This window comes from Neolamprologus brichardi, chromosome 12 (assembly GCF_056152115.1).
Source record: "Neolamprologus brichardi isolate AB-2024 chromosome 12, ASM5615211v1, whole genome shotgun sequence".
NCBI classification, from domain to species: domain Eukaryota; kingdom Metazoa; phylum Chordata; class Actinopteri; order Cichliformes; family Cichlidae; genus Neolamprologus; species Neolamprologus brichardi.
In genome coordinates this window covers 18,012,514-18,025,223 of record NC_142115.1, presented here as the reverse complement: position 1 = coordinate 18,025,223, position 12,710 = coordinate 18,012,514, and the positions used below count along the sequence as shown (strand labels likewise).

The 12,710-nt window shown below is 39.4% G+C and overlaps 1 protein-coding gene across 1 annotated transcript in view; it reads left to right on the top strand.

The window, feature by feature from the left end:
* Positions 1-937: 937 nt before the first annotated feature.
* rasa1a (RAS p21 protein activator (GTPase activating protein) 1a) overlaps positions 938-12,710 on the top strand; it is a 30,903-nt gene continuing 19,130 nt past the window's right edge. Inside the window, exon 1 of the mRNA XM_006784121.3 lies at positions 938-2,183. Coding sequence (XP_006784184.1) covers positions 1,648-2,183 — 536 coding nt within the window. The 5' untranslated portion in view covers positions 938-1,647. The remainder of the gene's footprint in view (positions 2,184-12,710) is intronic.

The following is a 12,710-nucleotide window of genomic DNA, read 5'->3' as shown; positions in this document are numbered from 1 at the left end:
TTGCAATTAAAGCATTTTCCTGTTTTGTATAAACGTAACTGACAGGTTCCAAATTAGTTTAAGCGGTTTTCTTGCTGCCCTGTAGTGCTATTGCCAATATGTTAAGGTAAACGCCTCGAACATCTTACAGCTGAATAGCATTGTAGCATATCTACCCAGTATATGTTTCTATCTAACAGGATGCAGTGGTGAAATCAGTTAGAATTAGCAGCCACAGCCTTTAACCCCCCTCCCCCCCCCCCTTTTTTTTTTTTACTTTTTACTAAAAGCCTTTGCTTTAATATAAACTAGAGGACGTGGAACTATACATGCTGTCATTTACCTAGACTTTCATTACCTGTCTGAAGGAAAAACAGGAACACACACACATACACACAAATCATGTGAAGTTGGGGCTTGAAAGGGAAACGCTTAGGTGTAACTGATAACATCACGGGAGATTTTAAATCACTGTGTCCTTGTATGGAAGCAAGAACAATAGCAAGAATTTGCAGTTGTAGATTAAATGGGGAACTGTAAATAAATCCTGCGATTAAATTTTTTTTCTAATTACTCTTTTCTTTTTATTGTACAGAGCCGCTTATCTGATAACTAGTGAAACTTGTTCGGTGTTGCTGACGTGTTAAAACAGCAGATCAAAGGTGTAAACATTTCCTGCCACAGTATAGTAGTTCAGCAAGAGATTATTTGCAGAAAAATATCTAGAGGACTGATTTTACTCTGCTACTTGTCTTGATTTCTGAGATCCTCTGGTAAGAAAAAAAACAAACCATAACGAGATTCTATATTTCATTTACGTAACAAGGACAATGTCGCATTTTATTCAACTTAATAAGATTTGACGTGATTGAAGATGCCATGGATTAAATTTGGGGGAGAAAAAAAGTTCCGCTCTGTGTTCACTTAGCTGTGTCTGATCTTTAACTGGAGAGGAGTGGGAGAGGGAGGGGAGACAAGAACAGCGCAGCAGCGGGCAAGCCACTAGCCCCGAAACCCAGAAATAAAGCTTGTACGCAGATAATAAATGTTGGTAAACGACATGGCAGTACGCGGAGAACAACATACGGCTCCGGGGATATAGGAGATAAGGCTGAAGTCGTCTGGGAACGCTACTGGAGAAGGTTTAAAACTGAAGAAAACAACACTGGGAAAAAAGAAGGGGATTACACACAACAGTGACAATAAAACAACACTCATCGACAAGTGGTCTGCTTTGGTGCCGAGGGTGAAGTCCGAACATCCCCCAGACTCAAAAATACCAACAGGAAATATAGGTGAAGTGATATTCTGTTGGAAGTATTGTAACGGTTAATCTCAAGTAGTGTTTCTGCGTGAACTCTTAACTCAGGAAACAATGAAGACCTAGCGAGCAAGAACTCATCAAGTGTCTCGAAGCTGCTAGCTGTCCCGCTAGCGTTAGCTCGGTGATTTTTGCAGGGAGCGAATGCGAGGCGAAGCTAACGCCCGCTAGTGCAGCCAAGTAAGCTAAGTTAGCTGTTGGCTAACATTAGCCGGCTAGCTGAACGCGTTTTTGAGAAACTTTTGGTGTTGTTTCCCAGGAGCCCAAACACCGAGGGATTATTGTAAAAACAGAGGGGAAGGGCAGGTTCCCTTCTGGACTTTTTCCCCTCTACGTATTTTTCTACTATGATGGCAGCGGAGGTCAGCAGTGAGGATACGGGCTCGGTCGCGACAGGGACAGGGGTGGCAGGCGGAGGAGGCCCGGAGACGACGGCCCCTTTCCCATACTATCCCAAGCCGAGCAGAGTCCGAACCACTGATTTGGTGCAAGGGCCGGCACCAGCCACCCGACAGCATTCAAACACATCTCCGGACTCCCTTTCAGAGATGAATATAATCTATTCCTCCATGCTTAGTGGGGATATGACCGGAGCAGGGAGTGGCGTAGCAGGAGGTGGACATACAGTTTTTCAAGGAACAAGCTCAGGGACAGTGGGCGGCATGTGCTGCTCTCCAACTATGGAGGGTCCAGCTAGTCGGATCTCACCCACATCAACAGGCCCGGATGGGCCCACTGTCTTCCCACCACTTCCACCACCACCTCCTCCGCCTCCTAGCTGTGGGGGGCTCGGTGGCACTATGGATGAAAGCGACATGCAAGATGGGATGGAAATCGACGAAGAAGAGGTGACGTTCCCACTCTCTGCACCTCCCACTAACCAGTAAGTAAACCACAAGTTAAGTGATGTCTATGACTTCTAGAAAATAGAAACACTTAAGCAATGTATTTTGTTTTATTGCGTTTTCATAGCCTTCCTGTTTTGCACTTGAGGTATATTTGGTAGATGTGGCTTTGAAATAATGCCAGTTCCCCAAGACACATTACCTAAAATACATCTGTTGTGCGTTTGCACACCTGTTATCCTAGAAAGCACTGAAATAACTGAGATCAAATTGAATTGGCAGGAGATTCAATATGAAATAGAAACCCTAGCAACACAGTAGTAATGCCTGTTCATTATTTTTTACAGAGAGCTGATTCACTTATAGTGAATGCCCTTATAAACATTCTCACAATGGACTACTACATATCAATAATTGACTTGGACAGCTGTTGTCAGCATAGCCTCATTTCACAGGATCAACCAAGCAGAACATGTATTATGTATATACACAGTAAACACAATAATCAACACTGAGTAATACAGTGTAACAGTAACAAAAATGCCGTCAATGATGTGGGACAACTGGTAGTGCGGGCGCTTTTGTTCACGTTTATGCTGTTGTTGGTCCTTCAGCTTTGCCCATTCTGCAGAGAAGTCATGGTATACAAAGAACTTCTTTGTGATGGAGTGAAACTGAGCGATTAAGAACATTCAAAATTGCACTCTGCAGCAGTTGTCCAGGCTTATTTGTTGTTGTTTTTAGATTTCTTTCAAGTGAACTCGACTGTAGGTTTTTCGTTTCCTGTTCCACGTAATCTTTCAGCTTAACATTCAGCCTCTATGTAGTGTGATTAACTATGGGCATTTTTTTTTGTAGTTTTTATGTTTTTGGAAGAAGATAGGAAATCATTAAGTTTGGATAAAGTCAGTATATACATATCAGGACACTTTCTTTGAATAGTTCTTTCAGAATTGAAGATGCTTCTCGAACAAGAGGTAAAATGTCTTTAAGAAACTTAAAGAACTCCAGTTTTTTTTTATTCCAAGCTCCTTAGCCTCCCTTTCTTTTTCTGTTGTATCAAAAACCTAAATCAACAATTGTATGGAGACCAACTTGATTCCAGGTGTCGTTGGTGACAGTTGTGACAATTCGAACTGATGCTCAGGTGATGCACAAATACTTCCAAAGCAACTTTGTTTCTTTGATTAAACAAAGCATTTTTCTTGTTTTAGATTTAAGTTTTAGGCTGGCAAGAACCCTTGGCACTATTGGCCCAGATACATTAAAATCAATGCCTGTGCTTTTGACAGAAATCCATACACCTTTCTGTTATCTACTATTTATAGTAAATTGCATAGTTCTATGTAATGCTACATGGGAAGTAGAAAATCTTCTTTCTTGTTTGCTGCACAACTGTATGCTCTGAGAAAATGGCCATCGTGTCTAAATATTTTGCCTGTGATTGAAGTGAACTAAAACTTAAAACAAAGCATTTGCAAACCTTTTTTCTTGTCTTGTCTGCAGCACAGTAAATTCTGCCTAAGCACTGTACTTTAGAACGCATCTGACTAATTGTGGGTACGGTCATGACTTTATCAGGCATGCACAGAAACCCATGTTCAAACCTGTGTGCGCACTGCTGATGTTGTAATAACCTAAATATAGGCCTTCCATTTGTTATAGTCTCATTAGAAAACTGCTGAGCTTTGTCATTTCTGGCCCTCATACTGTGAGATATGGAAGTGACTAGGCTTGGAGTGTGGATTCAGCTCTTATTTTAGAAGCCATTCTATATCTCGCTGTCAGATTACAGAGGAAGGGGAAGGGCAGCGTTTTACACTGTTGCCTGTTTTGGTAATGAATAACCTTAAGTGGAATGAACATCACTTATATCTAGGCTCCTACCTTTGGAAGTTGTAGTTTTGCCCTGGAAATGCAGACTTCTTCACAGGTTTACACTCACTCCAGTTTATCAGCTTGAAAGATTTTCACTGAGGCATTGGAGCAATTACTGCGTGTTATAGAGGGGGTTGGCTTTCTTTGGTTTTACTTGCTTCATCATGCGTAACTTGAATTCAAATATTTATCTGCTACATTCGCTAAACCTCTCACCAGTGCCTAACTTTGGATTAGAGTAGAATACCCAGAATCATTTTGACTCTCACCAACACAGTCTCCTGTGTCTTTCTTAATCGAGTTGTGCAAGACATGTTCACAACACAAGCTTTTCCGCTGTATTGGCTTTGTGGTTTGGTGAATTGTTTGTAGTGGTTGTGATTGCACCGGAAAGCTGGACCACATTTTTGGGTATTATTAGTATATAAGAATTGTGTGGCAGTTTATTAGAATGAGGTTTACTATTTTTGATTTTATTTCCAAATTCAAAATGAATGGATTTTCTTTGTTTTTTAAGGTAATTGTATTCCATAAACATCTGATTAAAATACTACAGTCATACACTTGATGTACCACGTGTGTGTTTTTTACATGAGAACACTTGCGATTGGCAGTAAAAGCAAATTCAGAGAAATGACCTTCTGAGAGCACTTATCTTATCACTTTTTCTGTCACTGGATGCAGCTCAGAAACGGGCAAGTTATGAGGTGCTGACTTTGTCTTGTAAAGTTGGCCCAGTAAAGGCTGGGATCTCTCTCTCCTTCTGATTGTGCCACTGATCCACTGTTGATAGAAGGGGCTGATGTGATGTCAGAGGTGCTGCGCAGTGCATCATGCCAAATCTATTAGGTGTGTAACTGCTCTGAAACAGATAGTGTCTGAGATGGAAGCGCCCAAGGTCTCAAATTACAATTAGACGGGTCGCACCCTGTTTTTGTCCTTGGGTCCAGTCATGATTGAGTAATCGTGCCTGCAGTCAAAAATAACTTTTTTTAAAAATTGTTATTATTCACCCTCCACTCTCAACCCCAACAAATATTGTACCTCAAAACAAATCAAAAAAAGGAGGCAGACTACTTAAACTGTGGCTTAAAAGTAAAGCTGATGGACATTGACAGTTTACTGCCTTAATCACAGTGATTCTGTTTGTGTTGTTCATTTGATTATGTAGCCAGTAAACTGTTGCAAACTGTAACAGTATAAAAACAGTCATTGCTCAACATAAACCTTGGTTTTTAACATCCATCAGGGTTCTGTTTATTCTTGCTAAGCAGAAGGTAAAATTCTGAATAATCTCAACAAGAAAAAGCAATAAGTATGAACTAACTTACTAAAACAGTTACTTAAAATCACCTAATTTCTTCAATTACTTAAATAACCCAATCAAGTCTGCAGTTTAATTTTAGATTTAAAAATAATGCTGAATTTCTCCTTTTTATTTCCCACAGTGCTGGCCCAGCTTGTCTATGACAGCTGATTATTTTCCCTGCCTGTAATAAATTAATTTCCTCTGTGACAGTAAAACACATTAGCAGAGCTTTCACATTCCCCTGCCAGTGCTGACGAGGGCTAAAGCCAGCTAACCTGGATACATTAGGGCTACAAATATAACTTGCGGGCTATAGTCAAAAATATTATCTAAACGGGGTATTGTCTAGTTTCCTGTGTGTATTTGTGTGCATGTATGTAGGTAAAAAGTGGAAGAGGGCTGCAGTTTTTTAAGATAGCCATATTATAGACAATGTATTTGAAAATTTTATTGCAAAATGATGGACATGGTGTAAAGATGTTTTAAAATCAATGATTTTGATATTATTTCAAATTTGCCAGCCTGGAGTGCTTGAGCTGCTGTTAAACCAAGAAACTGCCTCATTGAATGAAGAAAAGATTAAACAGTTTCTATTTATGTACAAACCCACTGGCTTATACATTCTTATATTAATAATGAATAATTTGCGATGGCCACAACAGTCTTAAAAGGGGCACCTTCGGTTGGAATCAGGTTCAGTCAGTCCTTCAGCTTCATTAACATAGTGCTGCCTTTTTTATTTTCATTTTAGGGATTATTTTGCTTTTGATTTTTGCACACAGTTTCTGTCCAGACCTTGGGTCAGATTTAGCTATCAGGCCCTATTTTGACCATGCGTGGTTAAAAGCACTGTATGAATGTTTGAAAGGATGTTTGATAAGAAGCTGATGATTAACAAAGATGCAGGAGTGAAGATGTCAGGTGGCCCCAGTAGTGTGTGTTCCTGCTACCTTTAGAAACCACTGGCCGTGAGCCTGAGCTTAAACAAACAGCACATTGGGAAATGAGTCGTTGATTTTGAGTTTCCACGAAGATTAGAGGGGATTTTAAGTCATAAAGGGTTTCCCACAGGAGGTTGTGGTAGGCGGAAGGAAGGGGGAAAAAAAAATTGGAAACAAAACTTGGATTTGAAAATCTGTGGTTGTGTGAATGAGTTTACCAGATTTACCAGTTGGCTGTGGAAACATTGTCTGTAAGTTTACTGCTAATTTTGCAGCAACACTACCTAATTGGCCTTTGTGATGAAGGCTGTTACAGACAATGGAATTCTGATAAACCACAAGGACTGATTGCATAGTTTAATTAGATTATTCCCTGATGGAAGCTGTTCCTAGTGGTCAATATATTACAGCACTTTTATTACAAAGCAGTATTTGATTAATAACACTGTGACAACCATTACACTCTTGAGCATGCCATCTCCTGTCCCTTATTTTTAAAATTATCGCAGCTCTCCTAGTGTGTTTGTGTGCGTGTGCATGTAAATAATATATAGAAGTATTAGGCTGTGATTGCTCGTTGCTCACCAAATATCCCCTCAGTCTCCTGAACCATTACAACCAAGGATGATCATGCTTAGGGCTAGTTTGACTGATTTGCCGATTGATCCCGCTCCAACTTTTATTAGTATAATATCTGTCTTGTGCATTCACAAGACAGTCTATAGTTTCCATATATTTCCAGCTTGCTATACATTGTCGTGCTATAATCTTCCAGCGCCCACATTGCCCTGCCTTTTCTCACCCAGCATCCTGTTTTCAAGACTTCTGAACCATTCATTGTGGCCCTAACAGGATCCTCTGAAGCATTTGAGTTGTGTTTGACAATGTGCAGGATTTCTGATTTGAATGACTTTTCTTTTTAACTAGGTTTGCTGATTGATGGATTGGGGAGTGAATGGAAAGTATTACAGTGCCAGGTTAGGCTTTGGTATTATAGTACTACTGTCATGACTTCCTGTGATATGAAAAAATTCTTTTTGCGGCAGTGATGCCATTGCAGTGAATGCTGAAGGAATAGCCACATAACTGAAAACTGCTGTTGCATGTTTCCATTTTATTGTGAGCTACAGTATCTTGTTGTTGTTTTTTAACAGTTGGACGTGGACGTGGTTTTAGTTCTTTTCATAAACGGTGTTCCTAACTGTATGCTTGAACTTGGAGTAATAAAATGCTCAGAGGAAGATTGTTGGCATATGTGGGAGTGAAGCTTGTTATTATTACTGATGTAATCCTGTTATTTCAGGGAAGCTGATTCACAGAAGGACAGCTGAGGTATTGGCTTGAGTGACTGGGGATTAAAGTGTTGGCTGGTTATCATTTAGACTGAGCAAAGCTGAGAATCCAAAGATTGGCTTTCCCATATCTTCATCTGTACAATTTCAGGTGTGCTGTCACCCTCCTTATTGAGTGAGGTTGCTAGCAGATGTTGTTTGTCATGTGACAAGCATAGTATTTTACTATAGTATCATTATATTTTTCCCCCCTTGCTAACTCCTGTTCTGCAGAGAAAGGCAAGATGGGGGCGAGGGGGGGAAGCAAACATTTGATAAGGGACTTGTTGACCATGGAAGTTAATCTTGTTTAATAGAAGCTTATACATAATGAAATTAGAACTTGCTCCAAGTCACAACTGTTGTCTGTCATCGTCAGCTCTACAACTTCCTTTCTATTTGTTGTGGAAACATGAAAAAACAAATGTAAGTAAATGATTAAAGGATCCCATTTTACATGGGAGTTGAATGGCTACGCACTTGTGATGCACTTGTTTATTCCGTAGGGTAATAAGGCCGTTGACCATGAACTCCTGAAAAGAAAATGCTATAATTTAAGATACTCCTTGAATTTCATGGCTTTACAAACATTGTTGTCCATCAGCAACACCATGCTAGCATGTTAGGTTTTAATTTGCTTCCACAAACATTTTTTTTATGCAGGTCACCAAGCTTTGTTTATGCTCGCTCTTGTTAAATTTGTGGTAAGCTTTGGTGCAATGTTTTATGGTTGCCATGTGCATATGGAAAATGGATGAGCTGGAGGTATGGGTCTGTGTGCACGTTCAGCTCTGCAGATATAATGGCGCTTATTTTCAGTTAGCACAGGATGCACTGGTTCTGCTTCCCATTTGGCACAGAACTCAAAAGTATTACTGCAGCAGTTTGAAAAAAAGAAGACTTTTTGCAGATAATTTCGGCAAAATTTGGTTTATGCTTGAACGCCTATATTTCAAAGATGCAAGTCAAGCGTGCCTCAAGCTTGAGTGTGAAATTTTATGGTGGTGTGGATTTTTTTGTTTTGTTTTTTGGGGGGTTTATTTGTTTTGTTTTTTGTTTTTTTTGCACAGTGAACAAAGTAACAAGCATAATCACGGTTTCAGCCCATAAAATGTGTTAGCCCAAATAAAAGTGAGATAGTCATGCATTAGGGGATTCAACGGTGTTGCCTTTTAGTAAGCCTTTTAGTAAATGGCCTCAATGCTGCTAGACCTGCAGCTGTTTTAAAGCTGTTTTTCACAATTAATCATCACTAAAGGTATTTGATCAGTCCAGTTTAACCTGATTTTTAAAGGCTTAAGACTTTCATGGAAATAATTAATTTACCATGTTAAGTGAAAAGTTGGAAAATTGCCTGCCACATAAAATAAGCCGTGGTAGTGGTGGGGAAATTAAGCTAAGGCAGTACTTTATGCCATTTCTAAAGCTGGCTGCCCTCATTGCACTGTGGTGCAATGTTTAATTTAAGCCTTTAACAATTTAAGAAATTATTCAAGATAGAGCTGAAGGATTTAGGCAAAACTATTTTTTTTTATTAAATGGATACAATTTCAAAATTTCACTTTCTAAAGTCAGCCTTGGTTTCAGTACTTGCAAACTAATCGATTTTAAATGTGAAACTTGATGAGAAGTTATGATATGTTATCATAGCATATCTTCATATCTATTACTTTAATTTCTAAAGCAAGGACACAGTCAGTTAATTAAGAAAGCACTAATAGTAAAACAAAAATATGCTGATTTGGTAGTTGCTTTACTTGGTTTCACAATGCTGTGTACCTTGTTAAGCCAGAGTTATTTAGGTGACAAGATTGCCCTATTTTTTTTTTTTTCTTTTATGGATGTGTGTTTTTTAGTGTTTGTGGGCAGCATGCAAATGTGTGGTCATACAGTTGGCGGTATATGTGCAGATATGCCACTCCCTACCCCTGCTGTTCCCCTGCTTGGAACACCAATCGCCAGCATGCTCATGATACGTGTTTTTAAGGGAGAGGGAGAGAGAGACTAAGGGAGAGTAAGAGAATGAGAAAGTCAGAGGATGAAGTGGGAGCAAAGACCAGCGCTTGAGAGCAGCTGAAAGATCAAGTTGTGTTATTCTTCAGAATAGCTTCTAGAGAACCAAAGAAGCAGACAAAACCATCCAGCTGTCACCAAAATAGGTTGTCGGTTGCATGTATCCAAGTCCATCTGCATCTTTGTGTACTCCTGTTTATCTTTCTTCCATGGATATTGCTCATTAACCCTTGCTACAGGAGATGGACGTAGTAAGGCACCAAAAGGGTCACATCACCATGCTTGGTATGGATTTAAAGCTGCTGTTGGTCTGCTCTACACGTCAGAGCTTACAGTTTTTGCCTGGCCATCAGCGCTGTCGGTGGAGTGGGTGCACCTTGTGAGAACACGGGACACAGGAGGGAGATGCAGCAGAGGGTAAACTCGGTGTAAGTGGGAAATCAAATCAGCCTATAAATCTCATTTTGCATTCACAGCTTCTTTTTTTTCCTTTTACTTCTTTACAGTTGCAGGAACCCCTTTTGAGCTTTTTTTAATTTATTTATACAGGTTTAAAAAAGGTTGTGAACTGGATTGCAACAAGATATATTAAATATTGTTGCAATTTTTCAGACATGGCTTAACGTATGTCTCCTAAACATCTTAAAAATACATTTAGAAAATTGCATGATGCTTAACCTTGGTTAGGTCAGCTTAGGGCTGGTGTGCCACTGGTCTGGCTACACTGGCAGAGACCCTGGAGTTATGCATTTTTTACATCAGAAACACTCTGGCTGGGTACAGACAGCAGTGTTCCTGCAGCCTGTTTTCACACCAATCTGCTGTCTAAAAGTGGGAAGCTGCTGCCAGAAAGTCTTGTGCACTTAGCTTTGCTAACAACAGTGCAAGAACTTGAAGTGTAAGAGTCACTTAAAATGTTGCACGTCCATAATTTGTCAGTTTTACAAGCAGTATGCTCACACTATAGAGCCTGCAGAGATAACATTTTTTCCCCAATCACCATTTCGGACTCCACGAACCTGTTTATTTCCAAAAAGTGTCAATAACCGAATGATCATGTCTCTGTATGGTGTGTTGAATGAATAGATTACACATGGAAGAAAAGTGTTGTTTAACTTTTGTGCACATGTGGTATGTTTTCGTATCTTTAACTAAATTGCAGCCTGTTGTTATCTAGCAATTGCACTTAGTTCATGATAGCAGTTGTAATTGAATTCACCACACTAATATACTGCAGAAACAGTAATTTATTAACTGTTTTGCTTGGAGAAGGTTTACTGGTTTATTAAATACTCTATATGTAAGTATAAATGGTCAGTAATGTTGTCATTGTCCAATTCTCAGACCTCAGGCACGGAAAGCTGCTAAAGGTTATTATGTGCAATTGTATGGATATATGTGATATGCAAAGAAAGCTAATGGAGTCCATTAGCTCTATTTAAGAATACTGGAATCTTAAATATGTGTGTAAAAGGTATGCCATCTACAAAAAGTCTGTAGCTACAATGAGGTGCATTGCTAATGTACAGCCATGCACTATTTCTTTTCTTGATCCTGATGATGGCTGACAGTATGTCTGTGGAGATATTTGAGTCCAACTGTCAAGATGAAGGAAGATGAAGAATTGAGGCATAAGCTAGAGAGAAAGAGCTCCCAAAACTGCTTAATGAGAGACAGACTGGCACACAGAGAGACGATGTCTAACCCACTCAAGTCACAGTAATCTGTGCCTGTCCTGTTAGTCTTATTGCCCCTAGAGACTAGGCTCCAGCAGACAGGAATAAATATATATATCAACAAAAAAGGATTTTGTCTGATTTTCTTACGTGTGGTAACAACAAAACTGAACATTGAGTGGATGACCACAAATACTAGAATTGTTGCTTGCGATCATCATTGAAACTCAGATTTAAATTCACTGTATAGCATTTTTGACAAAAAAAGGTTACTGTGTAAATTCATCCATAGTCTGGTGAAGCTTGTTAAATCCTTAAATCTTATCCTGTCCGCTAATTTTAGAGACTGTATTTTCAAATAGTAGCATGTCATGACTGCACTGTTTTGGGTTTTTTGAGGTGGGGGTGGGGGTTTAAGAAACAGTTCACTCTCTGGATGATGCACTTTGCCTTTATGATATAGACTGATTAAATTTGCTCAGATCAGTCCGTTGATGTGATTGTCAGTCATTTTCTATATCCATTTTAATGTCTGTGAATGAGTCCCTCTGTGGGTAGGATACAATATGGTTATGCTGTTATGGTGATCCTGTTGTCTAATACCCTGATCATGAGTTGAGTGCACACGAATGACCCAAACAATGCAAACACTATTTGTTATTTATCCTCAGCTTTATTTATATTATTATTTAAAATGCCTGTATGGAACGAGTGTTCTCCTGTTAGTTAGACATATAGGTTTTAGATCCATGCATGCATGCATGCTCATAATTTTTGTTCTGCAAGCTTGAATATTAAAGTATGATTAAGAGTTAATTTTGTTCTATTAATAAACAAGTATTTAATCCATTCGAGTACTTCTTTGAATTTGGATGAGTGCCTCTCTCTCTCTCTCTCTCTCTCTCTCTAAGAGTCTGTTGGCTGTCTTTGTGTAACGAACCTCTCATTGTAGTTAGATTTTTTAAAAAAAAGTTTGCTTTGTGCTCTTTGTGGCTTTGTGGTGCAGGCTGTCGTTTCTAGAACAGAAGCTATAAACAGCACGTAACCCTTGTGTCTAGTGATAGAATATTTTTAAGGCTTTCGGTCATCAGCCCTGTATTGTGTCATCTTGCTCAACTCACTAGACTTAGGCATGCTAATGTGCAGCAGTGCACAGTGATATTGTTCTTAAGTGCATTACACGGTTAGCTAAACTATCCATGTAACCTACCCAAGTAAATCACTTGTTTACAAGCTTAGCTGGAAGGTTTATCTTGGCCTCTTGTATCGTGATGTAGTGATAAAACAGGTCTGTGGTGTGAAGATACCATTCAAAATGCAGGCATTGGCTTGGTGACACTGTGGGAACATGGGTATTTGTGACCTAGTGTGGACGCCACACTATGTTGTCATTACTGTAACGTGTGGGAGTTGCCGG